The sequence below is a fragment of the Bubalus bubalis genome, chromosome 17 (assembly GCF_019923935.1).
Source record: "Bubalus bubalis isolate 160015118507 breed Murrah chromosome 17, NDDB_SH_1, whole genome shotgun sequence".
NCBI lineage: Eukaryota > Metazoa > Chordata > Mammalia > Artiodactyla > Bovidae > Bubalus > Bubalus bubalis.
Window position 1 is genome coordinate 67,312,228 of NC_059173.1, and position 17,116 is coordinate 67,329,343.

Here is a 17,116-nt window from a genome sequence, read left to right on the forward strand (position 1 = left end):
TCTGGTTGGGGTATCAACAGTGGGGAGGGCTGTGTATGTGGGGACCAGGGTGTATGGGATTTCTCTGTACTTCTGCTCGATTTTGCTGTGAACCTAAATTTGCTCAAAATAGAAGATTAAAAAAAAAAAAAAAGGCTGACTGGAAGGGATGGAGAGAACTATTGCCAGAGCATAAAAGAAATCATTTCATTTGCATGGTGCTTTGAAACTTCCAAAATGTTTTTTTCTCTCTTAAGATCCTGTGAAACTAGGAGGACAGGCGGCATTATATCTGTTTTTCAAGATGAGAAGATCGAACCTTACAAAATTCAGGTGACTTGTCTCAGTACAAAGAACAAATGAGCATCCAAATCAGGTCTTAAAACCAGCTGTCTAATCTAAGCCAAAAGATCAACGCACTTGCCACCTATATCTCTAATGATTCACAACGTGTCAGTAAAAAAGGACCTTCTTTCTGTCCTGGATTAGATATTCCAAATAAATGTTTCATCAATTATCAATGTAATGAAGACAACTTAAAAAAAAGAGAGATGTAAATAAAATCATGATGGAAAAGAAAGATTATACAAACTATGAGATAATCCAAAATATGTACCCTTTCAGACCCTCCAAACTTCTAAGATGGCTATTCTGAAATCATCAACATGAATGGAACCTATGCTGATAGTGGATGGGGAACTTAGTCTCCAGATCTTTCCTAGGGGATTAAATAAATTCATGATTTCTCAGGATTGGCAAGCTCCAAAAAGAAGTCTCCATGGAAACCAGGGGCAAGAATAATGCTTCAGGTAGTAGATGAGCCTTGACCTTGGGACACAGGCTCGTTCACCCAAAAGGCAATGAGTTTATGTACATCAATTCTAACTTTTTAATAATAAATAAGAATAACTAATATTAACTGAGAGCTAAGTTTGTACCAAGGTTTGTTCTAAGTGCTTTGCACTCTTATGAGTTTTAGTGAATAAAAACTAAATTTGCTTTGCAATATCAAGATACCCTTTGGAGTAATCAGACAGTGTCTCCAACACCAAAGACTGGGGACTTGCCACTTTCGGTTCTATAACTCTGGTCCTGGCTTCAACAAGAAAGAATGAAGTGACGGCCTGAGAGCTGTCTTGTGAATTAAAACAGAAAGCACTGGACCAGAAGAGGAATGTAGACATTCCCTTTAAAAACAATAATTGAGTATAAACTAGCTCTCCAAATAGGTTAAGGCTTTTTGCCTTACAGGCGAAATGTGGTAGAACTTATTTCAGAGACCAGCCTCTCAATATTTCAAAGAAGTTTTACTTCTAAAAAGCTTTTACCATCATACAATTTCTAACATTAAGTCTCTCCTCTGTTGCCAATAATTTCAAAGAAGAAGAGGCAGGTATATAAAAACCAATGACATTTCACATCTTTAGAGGGCGCCCATCAGAGATTGAATACTAAGATACTTACAGGGGTTTAATGGTGATCTGGGCCCTATACTGGACACACATAGATGTTCATTTTAGGTAAAAATGCAAGGAAAATATTTCTTGGTAATGTGCTTTGTGACAATCTCACTAGCATATTTTCTTTCATCTGCTTGTTAATGTCTGATAACTCATTTAAATAGGATAAACTCTTCCCTGAACCATTGATGAGTTTTAATATGCAAGCACCTACAGAGGTAACAATGACTGACCTCTACAACAAGATGTAGATTCTGCATCAGGGCGGAGGTTTGACCCACTAAGACTGCAGTGGCCTGACTTCCCAGGCAAGGTTTAGCGGAAGAAGCAGAACAAGTCAAACATCTGACTGCCTCAATAAGTGTCTAGTAACCAGTCTTTCCCTGCAACATGCTGGCTTCAGGAACTGCTTATGAAAAGTGACTGCACTCTGGACCCAATTCAGGTGACTAGTGTAGGCTCTCTGGTTAACCTGGAGGGAGACGGGGTGGGTATTTATGCTGCTTTGAAAATTTATTTATGGAAGTCTGACATCTCAGTTATGCGCTCAGTCAAGTTCCCTGCTCACTGGTCATCTTAGAGTCACCCCATCAACAATTCATTGCCCCCACCCCACCAAATCACAGCCGTGTTCTACAGAGCAAGTCCCTGACTTGCTGAATCATCAATCCTATTTCCTACCAGCACGGCCCAAGTCCTGACTGAAAATTCTCTGATCAAAAACACGCAAACAATGATCATTTCTATCCTCACAAAAGAGAATACAATTTAAACAAAATTGTGGTGGGCTGAAGAACACGCCTGCCCTGGTGCACTAAAATTTTCTATCGAGCAGAGCCACCTAGTGGTAGAACAGAATATGGGTTTTTGTTCAGTTCAGTCGCTCAGTCTTGTCTGACTCCGTGACGCCATGGACTGCAGCACGCCAGGCTTCCCTGTCCATCACCAACACCCGGAGTTTACTTAAACTCACGTCCATTGAGTTGGTGATGCCATCCAACCATCTCATCCTCTGTCGTCCCCTTCTCCTCCCGCCTTCAATCTTTCCCAACATCAGGGTCTTTACCAGGGAGTCAGTTCTTCGCATCAGGTGGCCACAGTATTGGAGTTTTAAAATTCTCATTTAATTTCTCTCCCCTGGTGGCTCAGATGGTAAAGAATCCACCTTCAATGTGGGAGACATGGGTTTGATCCCTCAGCCGGGAAGATCCCTTGAAGGAAGGAATAGCAACCCACTGGAGAAGGCAATGGCACCCCACTCCAGTACTCTTGCCGGGAAAATCCCATGGACAGAGGAGCCTGGTAGGCTGCAGTCCACAGGGTCACTAAGAGTCGGACACGACTGAGCGACTTCACTTTCACTTTTCACTTTCCTGCATTGGAGAAGGAAATGGCAACCCACTCCAGGGTTCTTGCCTAGAGAATCCCAGGGAAGGAGGAGCCTGGTGGGCTGCCGTCTATGGCGTCACACAGAGTTGGACACGACTGAAGCGACTTAGCAGCAGCAGCCAGTACTCTTACCTGGAGAATCCCAAGGAGAGAGGAGCCCAGGGGACTACAGTCCGTGGGGTCACAAAGAGTTGGACACGACTGAGCCACTAATGCTGAGAATGATCCAATCTAAGGGGGGTTTCTTTTCTTCTGTTTGTTATATGTTCATTTTTACTCACTCTTGTGCAGTTACCCTGCTGAGATTGTCACCTCCATCTGTTTTCCTGACCAAACATCTATTCATCCAAGATAAACAAACCTGCAGTTTGTTATAACCAGGAACTTTTAGGACTAAAGCAGAAGTCTACTCAACAGTGTCTCTTTAGAAGGGCAAGAAAACATACGTACTAATTTATTTCTAAAGATAAAGAATCACTAAGATATTTACTTTGTACTTTTCTGTTTTCCATAACTCACACTTCCATTTCTCCACAAGACACCAATGTACGGCCATGAAAATGGTCACATAAAATTTATAGGCACAGAGAAGGGGAGTGAAAGTCCTCAGCTGTGGCCTCCAACCCCCCTCCCCCACTCACATATGTGGTAGAAATAAGAAGTACCTTGGGTTGTTGTGGTTTGGTTCCTTTTCTTCCTCTAAAGTAGGTAAACATTCAAAGTCAGCTAGGACAGAAGAAAACCAGGCTCATTATTAGTCACCGAAATTCTACTTTTTATCCACAAGACTTGTGCCGTTGAACATCATATCTCTCTGATCCGTTACTTGTGCAGAAATAGCCTCACCAGGGAATTTCAGAGGTTAAAAGATTAATCATGGCAAGGCTCTTGAAATGGAAAAAACACTAATGGTGCAGAGGCAAGACTTCAGCATGTCTCTGGCCTCAGCGGAAAAGGGCACAATTCATCACTGCTTGGCTGTTCAGCCGCCGAACAACCCCCAGGGGCTCCAAAGACTAGAATCTGCACTGTTCAGGATAGACGCTGGAATAAAACAGCTTCACCGAGGTTCTGCTGTGTCTGCAGAATGATTTCAGTCAGGAGCAAGCAGCAGGTAAAGTGGGGAACAGCAGACCTTCTTAAAGCCATCAGAATTTTTTCCCGTTACATGCCTGCTGTTTTCAAGGGAGGGAAATCTGCTGGATCTATCACCAATGCGTCCAAACAACTCTCTTCTTTAGTTATCAAATGGAAATGGCTTTAGTGATTGTAACAGGACCATGATTTGTATTGCAATCTCAGCCACAAAAAAGGAATTATACCAAAATATTGAGATTATCTCTGGGTGGTGGAAATTTTTTCTTCATTCTACCTTTTTTTTTTTTTTTTTTGCATTTTCCAAATTCTGCTGTGTATGTACATTACTTTTATAAACTAAAAGCCACAAAAGGAAACTACTCTAAGGATTATCTCAGTGACTCACCCCTATCCTCAAATGCTTTACCAAGCCACTCTTCCCCAAAATTGTCCATGTTAGTTAAGTAGTTTTCATCTTTTGGAATGTTCACCTTGATGAGCCTCTGGTACAAAAATTCCGATAACAAGTATCTGGTTTTTGAGAACTCCATTGTCAACTGTTGAATCTGATAGATCCCCGGCTTTTTTTTTTTAAATAAATGTTTGTAAGGAACGTATGGGCTTCCCTGGGGGCTCAGTGGTAAAGAATCCGCCTGCAATGCAGGAGACCAGGGCTCAATCCCTGGGTCTGGAAGATCTCCTGGCAAAGGAAATGGCTACCAACTCCAGTATTCTTGCCTGGGAAATCCCACGGACAGAGGAGCCTGGTGGGCTACAGTCCATGGAGTTGCAAGACTCGGACATGATTTAGCACTAAACTACCACCAGCAAGGAACATATACTACAATTACTGTCAGATATCAACTGGAAATTAAGTTATAATGGGATATTCATATTACTATCTCTGCTAGCAAAGTCCAGTAGCACTTTCTACAATGAAGGGAGCGTTCTAGATTTGCACAGTCTAATATAATGGCCATTGGCCACAGGTGGCTAGAGTGACTAAGGTATGCAGGTTTAAACTTTTAGTTTTTAAAATTTTAAGTTAAATAGACATAGATGGCTAGTGCCTATAGCTCAGATCTATGTAAACTATGTTTGATAAAGTTTTACATCTATACACACATTAAAATCACAGATCTCTAAATTCTATAATACTTCGGGTAATGCTGGATGCTAACTTTTTCCAGAGAGTTTGGTCTCAAGAGATTTCCTCACTTGAAAAAAAAAACAGTCCATTTTCTTCTTGAAAAAGTCCATTTGAAAAACATGTGCAAAAATACAATAAGTGGCAACAACTGATGCAATAATTAAACTATGTGTTTAGGGATGGTCAGGCCCCAGCTAACTCCTTGCATGTACCGGAAGTAAGGTAGGTGGGCTCACAGGGTCCCACCCAGGATCCAACGGCATAGTTATGAAGAGGGGGCAGCCTCCTCTTACCAGAGCACAGAAAAAGCCACCTTCGGTTATTCCACACCACATACCGTTTCGGTTCATGCTGTTCATCCACTTATCAAGCTCTTCCATTTCTATTTCCATCACAGAGGGTGTGTCTTCCTCAAAAATAGGGCTAGAGAGAGAAAGTCAAGAGCTTGTTGGAAAGACAAGACAAAAGACAAAACCAACATGTTTTGTGATGTGCTAAATTTTGTTTGAGGACAGCCTAGGCTGTTGACTGTGAGGAAGGTGAACTTGATTCAACGTCTTAGGCTCCAGGGTAATCTAGGCGTTTGCTGTATTCAAGAGGGCCAAACTCTAACAGGAAAAAAAGCAAAAACGAAAATAAACCTTCGTCCATTACTGATGATGGGCTGAGAGGAAGCCCAGGAGAGCTGGCTCCCCTGAAGGTATTGAGATGAGTCTGAGGCTCCTCCAGGGAGTTGCCACATTTAGCATTTTATTTTAGCCTTGCTCAATTTCACTTCCCTATCTTTGGGAGTTTTTGATCAGCACTCCAGGTCAGGAGGCTGATGGATGGGCCACTTTCACCACCTCGCCCTTCCCTTTCCAGGCTTTCCTGCCTAGAAGAAATGGAGCCCTTGTGCTCAGAAATCCAGGGCCCTCCCTGGCTGGGGTTCAGATCTCCCCAGGGAAGGAAGAGGCCCCAGTTAATGTAGGTAGGATTGGGGGAGGGGCCCACCTGCTCTGATCCACTGGCTGCCCCCCTGCAGAGGAGGCCAGCCTAGGGTCCAAACAAGCACAGGGGAGTGTGGGGGGAGGCAGAGACGAGGGTGACAGCGCCCCAAGCCACTCCTCCAGGCAGAGTCCTCCCCCCCCATCCCCTCCTGCCACCTCCATTCCTCTTCCTGCCCCACCCCCCACCAGGATCTTCTTCTCAACATACAAACTCTGGGCTTCTACTAGGGTTCCCCTCCTTTAATACCAACTAAAATCTCTTCCCTGGTGATCAATGTTTTAATCAGAATAAATGAACTGATGTCCTTGAAATACACCCAGGGTCAGAATACTCAATCACCGATGCATTTGGAATTGATAGCGGTCAGAAAAAGGTTCTTTTCTGAACAGAGGACCTTCTCCCCCATCAGATCCCCTGTCCTGTGGTGACGTGTGGGACTCCGGCACATTCTCTTGGGGTTAGGGAAGCAGGAGGGCCCCGCCAGGGCTGTCAAAACCAGAACTCTTGAAAATCTGGCCCTTTGATCTGCTCACCACCACCCGCGCCCCACCAACATCGTGGTCCACCCCAAAGCTGAACTGGACATGGGCTGGGGGCGGGGGGGACTTACACTTTCACGTTTTCACTTCCCAGTTCATCTAAAAGACAGCAAATATAAAAGTCATGTTAGTGTTCAGTATGTGTAACAACTTGTTATTTCCACATCAGCTGAAATCTCCTCTACAAAGCGGGGAAATGACTTCCAAGAGATTACATTTTGAAAGGGGCTATAGTTAACTTCTACGTCAATCAAGGGCAGATTGCCATTTTGAAATGAGGTCCTGTTTATGTGAAATCTTTCTTTTAGATCTAGTGATCCTCTGAGAGCATTTAAACAACTGCTCTCTCATCTCCTTGTGACACAGCAAACTGAACTCTGTGACCCTGTCCCCTTGTCACGGAGTAGGATGTGGGACATCCATCCCAGGCTCCCCTCGGTACCCTCCTCTCACCCCTGCTCTTTGTACGGCTGTACCCCTCACAGCCTTCTGGTCTCAGTGAAACCAACCCCCCAAGACAGAAGGACCCCTGCCAGTTGATTAATCTCTCTTCCTTTCTTGTTCCCTCTGACCTCAATCCTGGGCTAACTAAACATTAATCAACCAGCGTCCGATGAGTAAAATGGCTGTGAATATGTCATCATTAAAGCACAAACTCAGGTTGTCTCTCCAGGACAAGAGAAGCTCACGGACCCCCAGCCATGGCCCACCTGGCCAGAGAATCATAAACCAGAGATATCCTGACTCCCAAAATCATGATTAAGAAATGTCACAGTTGATGATTAATGGCAGCCTCTTTGTTCTTCTCCTTTAAAAACACCCCAAACTCAACCACCAAATTGGAGTGGATCTGAGGCTTCTCTCCTACCCACTTTCATGGCAACCTGTAATAAATCCTTCCTTTGCTGCAGACTCCCACTGTCAGAGCCTGGCTTCCTGTATGGCAGGCACAAGAGTCCTTTGCCCCATTACATCAGCTTTCCTCAGAGAGGCCTCCTCCATCTCCTCTGTCTGAAACAGGGCACATCTTTGCCAGCTCAGCTTCTCTTTGCCCCTTCATAGTGTCCGCCACAATTTGCCTTCAATCAGGTTCTCTGGTTAACTCTTCATTGTCTGTCTCTCCCACTAGACCATACATAGCTCCTAAAGGGCGGGATCATGTCTGCCTTGTTCATTGAGACATCCCCCCTCATTCAGCTTGCACTGTACCCGACAAACACCCCATGTGAACTGAATAAATGAACAAGTCTTCATCTGGATCGTCCAACTCTGGGTTTAAATTCATGCCCAACGTTTTGGATTTAGCATCTCATAATAGTGAAACTTCCAACAAGCTTGCTGTTGGTTGCTTTAGTTGAGATGCGTCAGGTGACAGTCTGCAAAATGGCTTGTTTGCGGATCAGATTCCAGATGAACATGTGGCAAGAATTAGAGCCCAGTGCCCCAGTTCAGCCTCTCTTTTCCTTGGCAGGGGAACAGATGCACCCAGAGAAACGAGGCAGTGATGGCCAGTGAGTGGACAGCACAGCCCCACTGCACCTCTTATGATGTGAAAAACCACTGAGAAGCACACTGCTTTACAGAGATCCACTGAATAGTCAAATGGTCTTGATTCTCAGCCATCAGAGGCCTCCTTTGTCTGGTGGGCAGAGGGGAGGCCCCCAGCGAGGCAGCACAAGCAGCAGACACCTGGAACTGAGCTCCTGGCAGCCAGGAGCCGCTGTAATTTCCTGTGGGCTGGCAAGCTTTAATGGCACCACTAACCCCAGGAAGCTGGGCACGGTTGCCAGTTTCACGCCATCACTGCTTCCCTTTGAGGGGCTGTAGCGTGTGTCCTCCCACTCTTGGGCAAGTATCTGAAGCTTCCTGCAGACACCGGACTCCTCTGGACACTTCACCTTATTTTTATATACATGCATTTTTCATCTAACATTTACAGGCTCTTTCCTTAAAGGATTTTACTATAAATAAAGCTCCTATACCGAACCTCCTTCACAGGTGACCCACAAAAATGCCCCTGTTTTGTCACTACCGCCTCCCTGCTCCCCCTCTTTCCCTGCTTAATAGCCCCTTACTAATTTCTTTCAGAACAAGGCCCCACAGCCCGACTCTCGAGGGGATGGATTTATCTTTCTAATCTGGGTGCCTGCAGGCTTCGCTGTGAGCTGGAGCTAGACCTGCGTGCAGATGATGGAAAAGTTTAAAAACCCATTACAAAAGTGCTCCAGATGCACCGAATGCGAAGCTCCTGTAATCAGTATTCAAACAGAGCAAAAAGCCTCCTGTGGCTTCATCTCCCCTGCTCCACGGCCATTACCCCTGCCCCGGCCGCCATGGCAACGCGAAAACATCTGGGAGGGCGCCCCCGAGCAGAGCATTAAACCGGGAGGGAGACCAATTACCCGTCCCCGGCAATCAGGCCCTGCCCGCTCCACTCCACCTGGCTTCATCTCTTTATAACAGCCACCTACTCCCTGTGCGCCCCCGAGGCTCTCACACAGCCCCCCACCTGCACTTGATTCCATTTTGCCTCCTACAGCCCTGCCATTTCCTGCCCTCCTCCGTCAGGACACCTCCTCCTCCCACAGGACGCCCCCTTGGCCCCCGGGGCCCCCTCCCGGCTGCTCTCCCGGCGCAGCCGACGGGAGCAGCGCAAGGCGGGGGCCGGGGGCCGGAGCGCAGCAGGAGACCATCTTGCTTATCTGGCTTCCGTGCTCAACGCGAGTGTCTTTCTGGAGAGTGAGCCGAGCCAGGTGTCCTGGAGCCACAGCCTGTTTAAAGCGATGCTTTACTGCCAGCTGTTTCCCCTGCAGCTCTTTCCCAGAGAAGCAGCCCATCAAGACACCTAATAAATATTAAATAATAACAACTGCAGATCTAATGCTTGCGAGTCTGGGGAGAAGGGCCATTGTACATCGAGTCACTCCATAGCCTTCCCTTTTCCTGGACACGGAACAGGTGGGGACAAAGAAAAACGGGTAATTCCCCTGCAGGTGAAGTATTCTTTCCAAAAATGTTGGCCAAATGCTCCCCAGCTGTCAAATTTCAAGACATTTCTTGGTGCGGAAGAATACATCACGCTGTAGTCTATGCCTAAGCACAGGACATCCTCTCTGACCTGCCACAAAATGTTCCTTTGAGAACTTTCCAAGCAACATGCTGGTCTGACCCAGTATGACAGTTTTATTTTTCCTGGAAAGATAAATAAAAAATATATTTAAATCAAAATCTGTTCATTTAAATAGTCTCCTTTTACTGCTTTGTATTATAATGTTAAATATGAATGGGTGGATTTTGGTGGGCAATGTTTGTGAATGTTTTAGCTGTCTGAAGAGAGATTCATTGTTAACCATCTGTATCTATATTAAAGGAATGGTGAGTAAAAGAAGATATTCAAATACAGCTCTCTTGACCTAGAACTTTGGTGATAAGCAACTGCTTTGAAATTCTAAGTTTTCCATTTGTGTTTTCTTAAGGTGAGGCACATTTAAAGTAAAAACAATGTGCCAATTTGTGTTAAGAATAATGTGCAAATTTACTTTTACCTCTGAGAATGTGTTCTCTAAAAAAAGTTCTCACATTCTTTCATCAACTCATCTCTGCAATACACATGTATTGAGCAGCTAGTAATGTGTTGGGCAAGGCACTCTGCGAGATAAAGGGGTAAAAATAATTAGCTTCCACTTACAATATGCCGGGTACTGCTTTTTCCTAACTGCTTTACATAAATGAATCCACTTAATTCTCCCAACAACTCTATGAGGTGGTACTAAGTTTTGCCCATTTAACAGATGAGGAAACTGAACCAGAGGTTACAAAATGAGGAAATAGAAAAGCCAATTAAGCAGAGTATTCCCGAATCCGTCCCTATAACCTTCCTGCCACACTCCACAAGACGAGTAAGACGAGTTCCTGGTTCTTTTGGACCTTAAAGAGAACATCACCTAGTAAGAAAGAGAGGCCCAGAAAAAGGCAAGTCACCAGCTGGTGAGTGTTCACGACTGTGCAAATAAGTGTGAACACAGTCAAGAGGTGGTGATTAATTTTGCCTGGGGTCTGAGTACCCAGCTCTTCATAAAAACCTTAGAACTGTGCATTGTAGACTGGGGCGGCAGTCTGCCAAGCAGCCAAGAAGGAAATTCCAGACAGAAGTCACAGCATCAACCAGGTACAGAGGCCTTAGGGAAGGGAGCGGCACACACACCCGGACCCTGTCCAGGGTCAGTGCTCACCTGTGAATGGCTTTTGAATCTTGAGCGTCTCAAGATGAAGTTCAGTGAAAAATCCCTTTCTGGATTTAGTGCCTTAGAGTATGACCATTTGACTAGTCAACCCCAAACTCCCCCAACCCCAGGATTCTGTTAGGTAAGACTAGCTGTAGCCTATGGTTTGGGCAGGAAATTCTACTTTCCCTACTTTATTTTTTGTTTTTGTTTTTATTTGGCTGTGCTGGGTCTTAGTTACAGCATGAGGCTCTAATTCCCTGACCAGGGATAGAACCAGGGCCCCATGCATTGGAGCATGGACTCTTAGCCACTGGACCACCTGGGAAGTCCTACTTTCCTTAATTTGAAAAAAAAAGATCCAGGCATCTCTGTTTGCTTTTTCTTTTTCTCTGGCTTACAAAAGAGCTCCCACGTGATCACTGTTATTAGGTCACCCTGAAATTGCAAGCAGTGGAGAAACGTGTATTTCCTACTTTCTTGGAGTCTATTACATCAGTCCTTGCCATGAAAGGTAATGTACTTCAGTGCTTCCTTCCCAGTTCACGTTTGCCCTACCTGTTGGCATAATGGAAAATGACCATTTACAGCTCTGCAAGAGCTTAAAGCTTCTCCTGGTACAAGGATGGGGTGGGGACCTGCAGGCCTAAGGCATGCCCTCAAAGACAGGGGTCGCCTGTTAGTGGATGTGAAAGACAAAAAGTAAGTTTTGTATGCACGTATAAATATACATCTTATCAACCTTGAGTGATTTTTTGGAATGCCTAAAGGCTTCAACTTGAAAATCTAATTGGAGTCATTTTTAGCAGCATTAGCCAAAAGAACCCAAGTTGGCTTTGGACCCAGAACATCCCAAACCTTGTATTTGAAAGTCCTGGCATTGGAAGTGAATCTTCTCAGAGTGTATCACTGACCCAGGGAATGATCTATCAGATTGGTTTACTACTGATGGTTTACTATTTACTATTGGTTTACTATTTACATCTTTAGCCGATTAGGAATTTCATTTTAAAAGTTAGCATAGCTTTCATAGGACTAAGAACCATGGCCTTTTCAAGATCAAATGGGTGTGTGGCACGGTAGAGAAAACAGTACCTGTGACAAAACACGGAAGGAAGAATCCTCTTCTCATGGTGATGACTCCAGGATGCCAGCCTGGCCACCAGGCCCCCAATCAGGCTTCACCAGCCTGACCGTCTCCTCCAAAGGTCAGAAAGTGTTATATTGACCAGTTCAGTTCAGTTCAGTTCAGTCGCTCAGTCATGTCCGACTCTTTGCAACCCCATGGACTGCAGCAGGCCAGGCCTCCCTGCCCAACATGAACTCCTGGAGTTTACTCAAACTCATGTCCATTGAGTCAGTGATGCCATCTAACCATCTCATCCTCTGTCGTCCCCCTCTCCTCCTGCCTTCAATCTTGCTCAATCTCCTCCTGCCTTTAATCTGGTCTTTTCAAATGAGTCAGTTCTTCACATCCGGTAGCCAAAGTATTAGTTTCAGCTTCAGCATCAGTCCTTCCAATGAATACTCAGGACTGATTTCCTTTAGGATGGACTGGTTAGATCTCCTTGCAGTCCAAGGGACTCTCAAGAGTCTTCTCCAGCTCCACAGTTCAAAAGCATCAATTCTTCAGCACTCAGCTTTCTTCACAGTCCAACTCTCACATCCATACATGACTACTGGAAAAACCATAGCTTTGACTAGATGGACCTTTGTTGGCAAAGTAATACCTCCGCTTTTTAATATGCTATCTAGGTTGGTCATAGCTTGTCTTCCAAGGAGCAAGTGTTTTTTAATTTCATGGCTGCAGTCACCATTTGCAGTGATTCTGGAGCCCCAAAAAATAAAGTCTGTCACTATTTCCACTGTTTCCCCATCTATTTGCCATGAAGTGATGGGACCGGATGACATGATCTTAGTTTTCTGAATGTTGAGCTTTAAGCCAACTTTTACACTCTCCACTTTCACTTTCATCAAGAGGCTTTTTAGTTCCTCCTCACTTTCTGCCATAAGGGTGGTGTCATCTGCATATCTGAGGTTATTGATATTTCTCCCGGCAATCTTGACTCCAGTTTGCGCTTCATGCAGCCCAGCGTTTCTCATGATGTACTCTGCATATAAGTTAAATAAGCAGGGTGACAATATATAGCCTTGACATACTCCTTTTCCTATTTGGAACCATCTGTTGTTCCATGTCCAGTTCTAACTGTTGCTTCCTGACCTGCATACAGGTTTCTCAGGAGGCAGGTCAGGTGGTCTGGTATTCCCATCTCTTTCAGAGTTTTCCACAGTTTGTCATGATCCACACAGTCAAAGGCTTTGGCATAGTCAATAAAGCAGAAATAGATGTTTTTCTGGAACTCTCTTGGTTTTTTGATGATCCAATGGATTTTGGCAATTTGACCTCTGATTCCTCTGCCTTTTCTAAATCCAGCTTGAACATCTGGAAGTTCACAGTTCATGTACTGTTGAAGCCTGGCTTGGAGAATGTTGAGCATTACTTTACTAGCGTGTGAGATGAGTGCAATTGTGCGGTAGTTTGAACATTCTTTTTTTTTTTTTTATTCTGAACATTCTTTAGCATTGCCTTTCTTTGGGATTGGAATGAAAACTGACCTTTTCCAATCCTGTGGCCACTGCTGAGTTTTCCAAATTTGCTGGCATATTGAGTGCAGCACTTTCACAGCATCATCTTTTAGGATTTGAAATAGCTCAACTGGAATTCCATCACCTCTGCTAGCTTTGTTTGTAGTGATGCTTCTTAAGGCCCACTTGACTTCACATTCCAGGATGTCTGGCTCTAGGTGAGTGATCACACCTTCGTGATTATCTTGGTCATGAAGATCTTTTTTGTACAGTTCTTCTATGTATTCTTGCCACCTCTTCTTAGTATCTTCTGATTCTATTAGGTCCATGCCATTTCTGTCCTTTATTAAGCCCTTCTTTGCATGAAATGTTCCCTAGGTATCTCTAATTTTTTTGAAGAGATCGCTAGTCTTTCCCATTCTATTGTTTTCCTCTATTTATTTGCACTGATCACTGAGGAAGGCTTTCTTATCTCTGCTTGCTATTCTTTGGAACTCTGCATTCAAATGGGTATATCTTTCCATTTCTCCTTTGCTTTTTGCTTCTCTTCTTTTCTCAGCTATTTGTAAGACCTCCTGAGACAGCCATTTTGCTTTTTTGCATTGCTTTTTCTTGGGGATGGTCTTGATCCCTGTCTTCTGTACAATGTCATAAATCTCTGTCCATAGTTCTTCAGGCATTATATCAGATCTAATCCCTTCAGTCTATTTCTCACTTCCACTGTATAATCGTAAGGGATTTGATTTAGGTCATACCTGAATGGGCTAGTGGTTTTCCCGACTTTCTTCAATTTAAGTCTGAATTTTGCAGTAAGGAGTTCATGATCTGAGCCACAGTCAGCTCCCAGTCTTGTTTTTGTTGACTGTATAGAGCTTCTCCATCTTTGACTGCAAAGGATATAATCAGTCTGATTTCAGTGTTGACCATCTGGTAATGTCCATGTGTAGAGTCTTCTCTTGTGTTGTTGGAAGAGGGTGTTTGCTCTGACCAGTGCTTTTTCTTGGCAAAATTCTATTAGCCTTTGCCCTGCTTCATTCTGTACTCCAAGGCCAAATTTGCCTGTTACTCCAAGTGTTTCTTGACTTCCTACTTTTGCATTCCAGTCCCCTATAATGAAAAGGACAATTTTTTGGGTGTTAGTTCTAGAAGGTCTTGTAGGTCTTCATAGAACCGTTCCACTTCAGCTTCTTCAGCATTACTGGTCGGGGCGTGAAAGTGAAAGTGAAGTCGTGTCGGACTCTTTGTGATCCCATGGACTGTAGCCTACCAGGCTCCTCTGGTAAAGACGTAGACTTGGATTACCATGATATTGAATGGTTTGCCTTGGAAATGAACAGAGATCATTCTGTCGTTTTTGAGATTGCACCCAAGTACTGCATTTCGGACTCTTTTGTTGACCATGATGGCTACTCCATTTCTTCTAAGGGATTCTTGCCCACAGTAGTAAATATAATGGTCATCTGAGTTAAATTCACCCATTCCAGTCCATTTTAGTTCACTGATTCCTAGAATGTCAACATTCACTCCAGCCGTCTCCTGTCTGACCACTTCCAATTTACCTTGATTCATGGACCTAACATTCCAGGTTCCTATGCAATATTGCTCCTTACAGCATCAGACTTTGCCTCTATCACCAGTCACATCCACAGCTGGGTACACTGACCAACACTGGCCCAAATTACACAAGGCCCTCATCCAGGTTAGATACAGAGATGGAAGCTGTGTATTTCAATTTTCAGTTTAGGCTGAAGGCATTCTCTCTTTCTGTTTTTAAATAGAAAGGTATATGACATTTCTAAACTCTGGAAAATGTCACTGAAACAAGTCATCACTCATTATTTTATGTAGTTGCTTCACTTAAAAACATCTCAGTTTCTTTTCCCACCCCATCCCATCTCCAGGCAGGTGTTAGAATAATACTCACGTGTCTGTAAAACACTCTGAGATCCTTGGCTAGAGGGCTCTGTGTGGAAGCAGAAAGTATTGTGTTTTATCAATTATTCATGAACACATGGAGCAGTTGTCTAGAAATGAGAACAGGCAAAATATTTACCTTGTTTATTCCTTTTTCTTTTATGGTATATTACAAGGAGTATCGCTGATAGAAGTAGGAGAGACAGTAAAAGCACTGGGATCAACACCATTAATATAAACTCTAAGTGTTCTGTGTCTTCCTCAATTAGGGCAGCATTTATACTGGTGATGTAAGGTTCTGTGGTCACTGAAGCAAGTGTGCTTAGAGCCTCTGACTCTTCATCCAGGCCTCCCGTGCCTGGGAGCGCGTCTCCTGACAGTTCTGTGTCCTCCTCTCCTGTGGAAACACAAACAAAATTGAGACTGTCATGGAGACCAAGCTAGTACGGTATGTTTTCAATGATCTGAAACTTACCCTCCATGCATCCAGTGAGAAACTTGATCCACTGGATTTGGGCTTCCAGTTCAGCATGACACAGAGTATTGATCGAACATAAATGGAGCTCAAGCTGGGAGTACATTCAACGTGGAACCAGAACCCAGAGATAAACCTCCCACAAAGGCAGGCGGTTCAGATGCACTTCAGCAAAGGGCATTGAGAAGCTTTGCAGTGTCTAGCACAATATTCCAGGATATCCTATAGGGTATCCTAATAATATTTCTGAATAAATCTAAATTCCAACTTTCTGAGAGTTAAGCACTCACCACATAACACTTCGAGGTAAAGGGAATGGACTGTGTCCTAATATTTTTTTTTTAATAGAAGGTTTCCTACCAACAGAAATGAATTTTTTCAAATTGGGGTGACTGATCAAATGTCAATGTCAGGCCTCAGTTCTGCAGAGAACTGAGTCTGCCTCTGAAATGATCTCACAGAAATCCTGAAATGATCTAGATAAAAATACAATGCGTGGGGGTTTCATTGGTGGCTCAGGGGTAGAGAATCCACCCGCCAATGCAGGAGACACGGGTTCGATCCCTGATCCAGGAAGTTTCTCACATGCCAAGGAGCAACTAAGCCACAACTCCTGAGCCTGTACGCTAGAGCCCTGGTGATGCAACTGTTGAGCCCACTTCCACAGCTACTGATGCCCTCGTGCCCTAGAGCCTGTGCTCCGCAACGAGAGAAGCCGCCCAATGAGACCTGTGCACCCCAACTAGAGAGTATAGTCCCTGCTCTCCGCAGCTAGAGAAAGCCCTTGCAGGAGCAAAGACCCAACACGGACAAAAATAAACAAATAAATGTTTTTAAAAATACCATGTGTATTTTTCTTGTAAAGTGAAATTCTCAAGGGGATGTTCCCTTAGAAACTAAGGAAACTGCACCAACATTTAAATGTACTGAATAATATGACTCTTGAGAACCTGCCCTATTAATAGGTTTATTCTGTTGGGACTTTGGATTGTGCTGGAAAACCATCCTGTGGTTCATCACAGGACAGGAAAGGACTAGTAGCTAGGGGATTATTTGAAGAAATCCTTCCTTGCCTGGCTCTGTTGTGACCACGGTCAGGGTTTCCTCCCATCGTGGTGCTGCAGCGCTGCCCATCATTCAGGTGGGGCCAATTGTGAAAAAGAGCATATTAGCTGAGGCTACAACAATGAGATAATTTATATGAAAGTTCTTCCTAAGGTGAAAGGTACTCTTCAAATGAAGATGTCCACTGCCTGAAGCCACGCCCAGTACTGCAGGTTAGGCCACTTCCCAGAGAATGACCGACGGGCCACAGCATGGCCAGCTTAGGCCTT

At 44.3% G+C, this 17,116-nt stretch overlaps 1 protein-coding gene across 2 annotated transcripts in view; it reads right to left on the reverse strand.

The window, feature by feature from the left end:
- Window positions 1-17,116, reverse strand: part of TMEM154 (transmembrane protein 154) — a 51,415-nt gene that overhangs the window by 11,098 nt on the left and 23,201 nt on the right. The window contains exons 2-6 of one of the 2 annotated variants that reach the window (XM_006051674.3): window positions 15,447-15,704; window positions 15,318-15,356; window positions 6,656-6,683; window positions 5,393-5,478; window positions 3,494-3,554 (exon numbers count right to left, since the gene is read on the reverse strand). In XM_006051674.3, the coding sequence (XP_006051736.1) occupies window positions 3,494-3,554; window positions 5,393-5,478; window positions 6,656-6,683; window positions 15,318-15,356; window positions 15,447-15,704 (472 nt within the window). The remainder of the gene's footprint in view (window positions 1-3,493; window positions 3,555-5,392; window positions 5,479-6,655; window positions 6,684-15,317; window positions 15,357-15,446; window positions 15,705-17,116) is intronic. The other variant, XM_025268182.2, reaches the window with a different exon arrangement.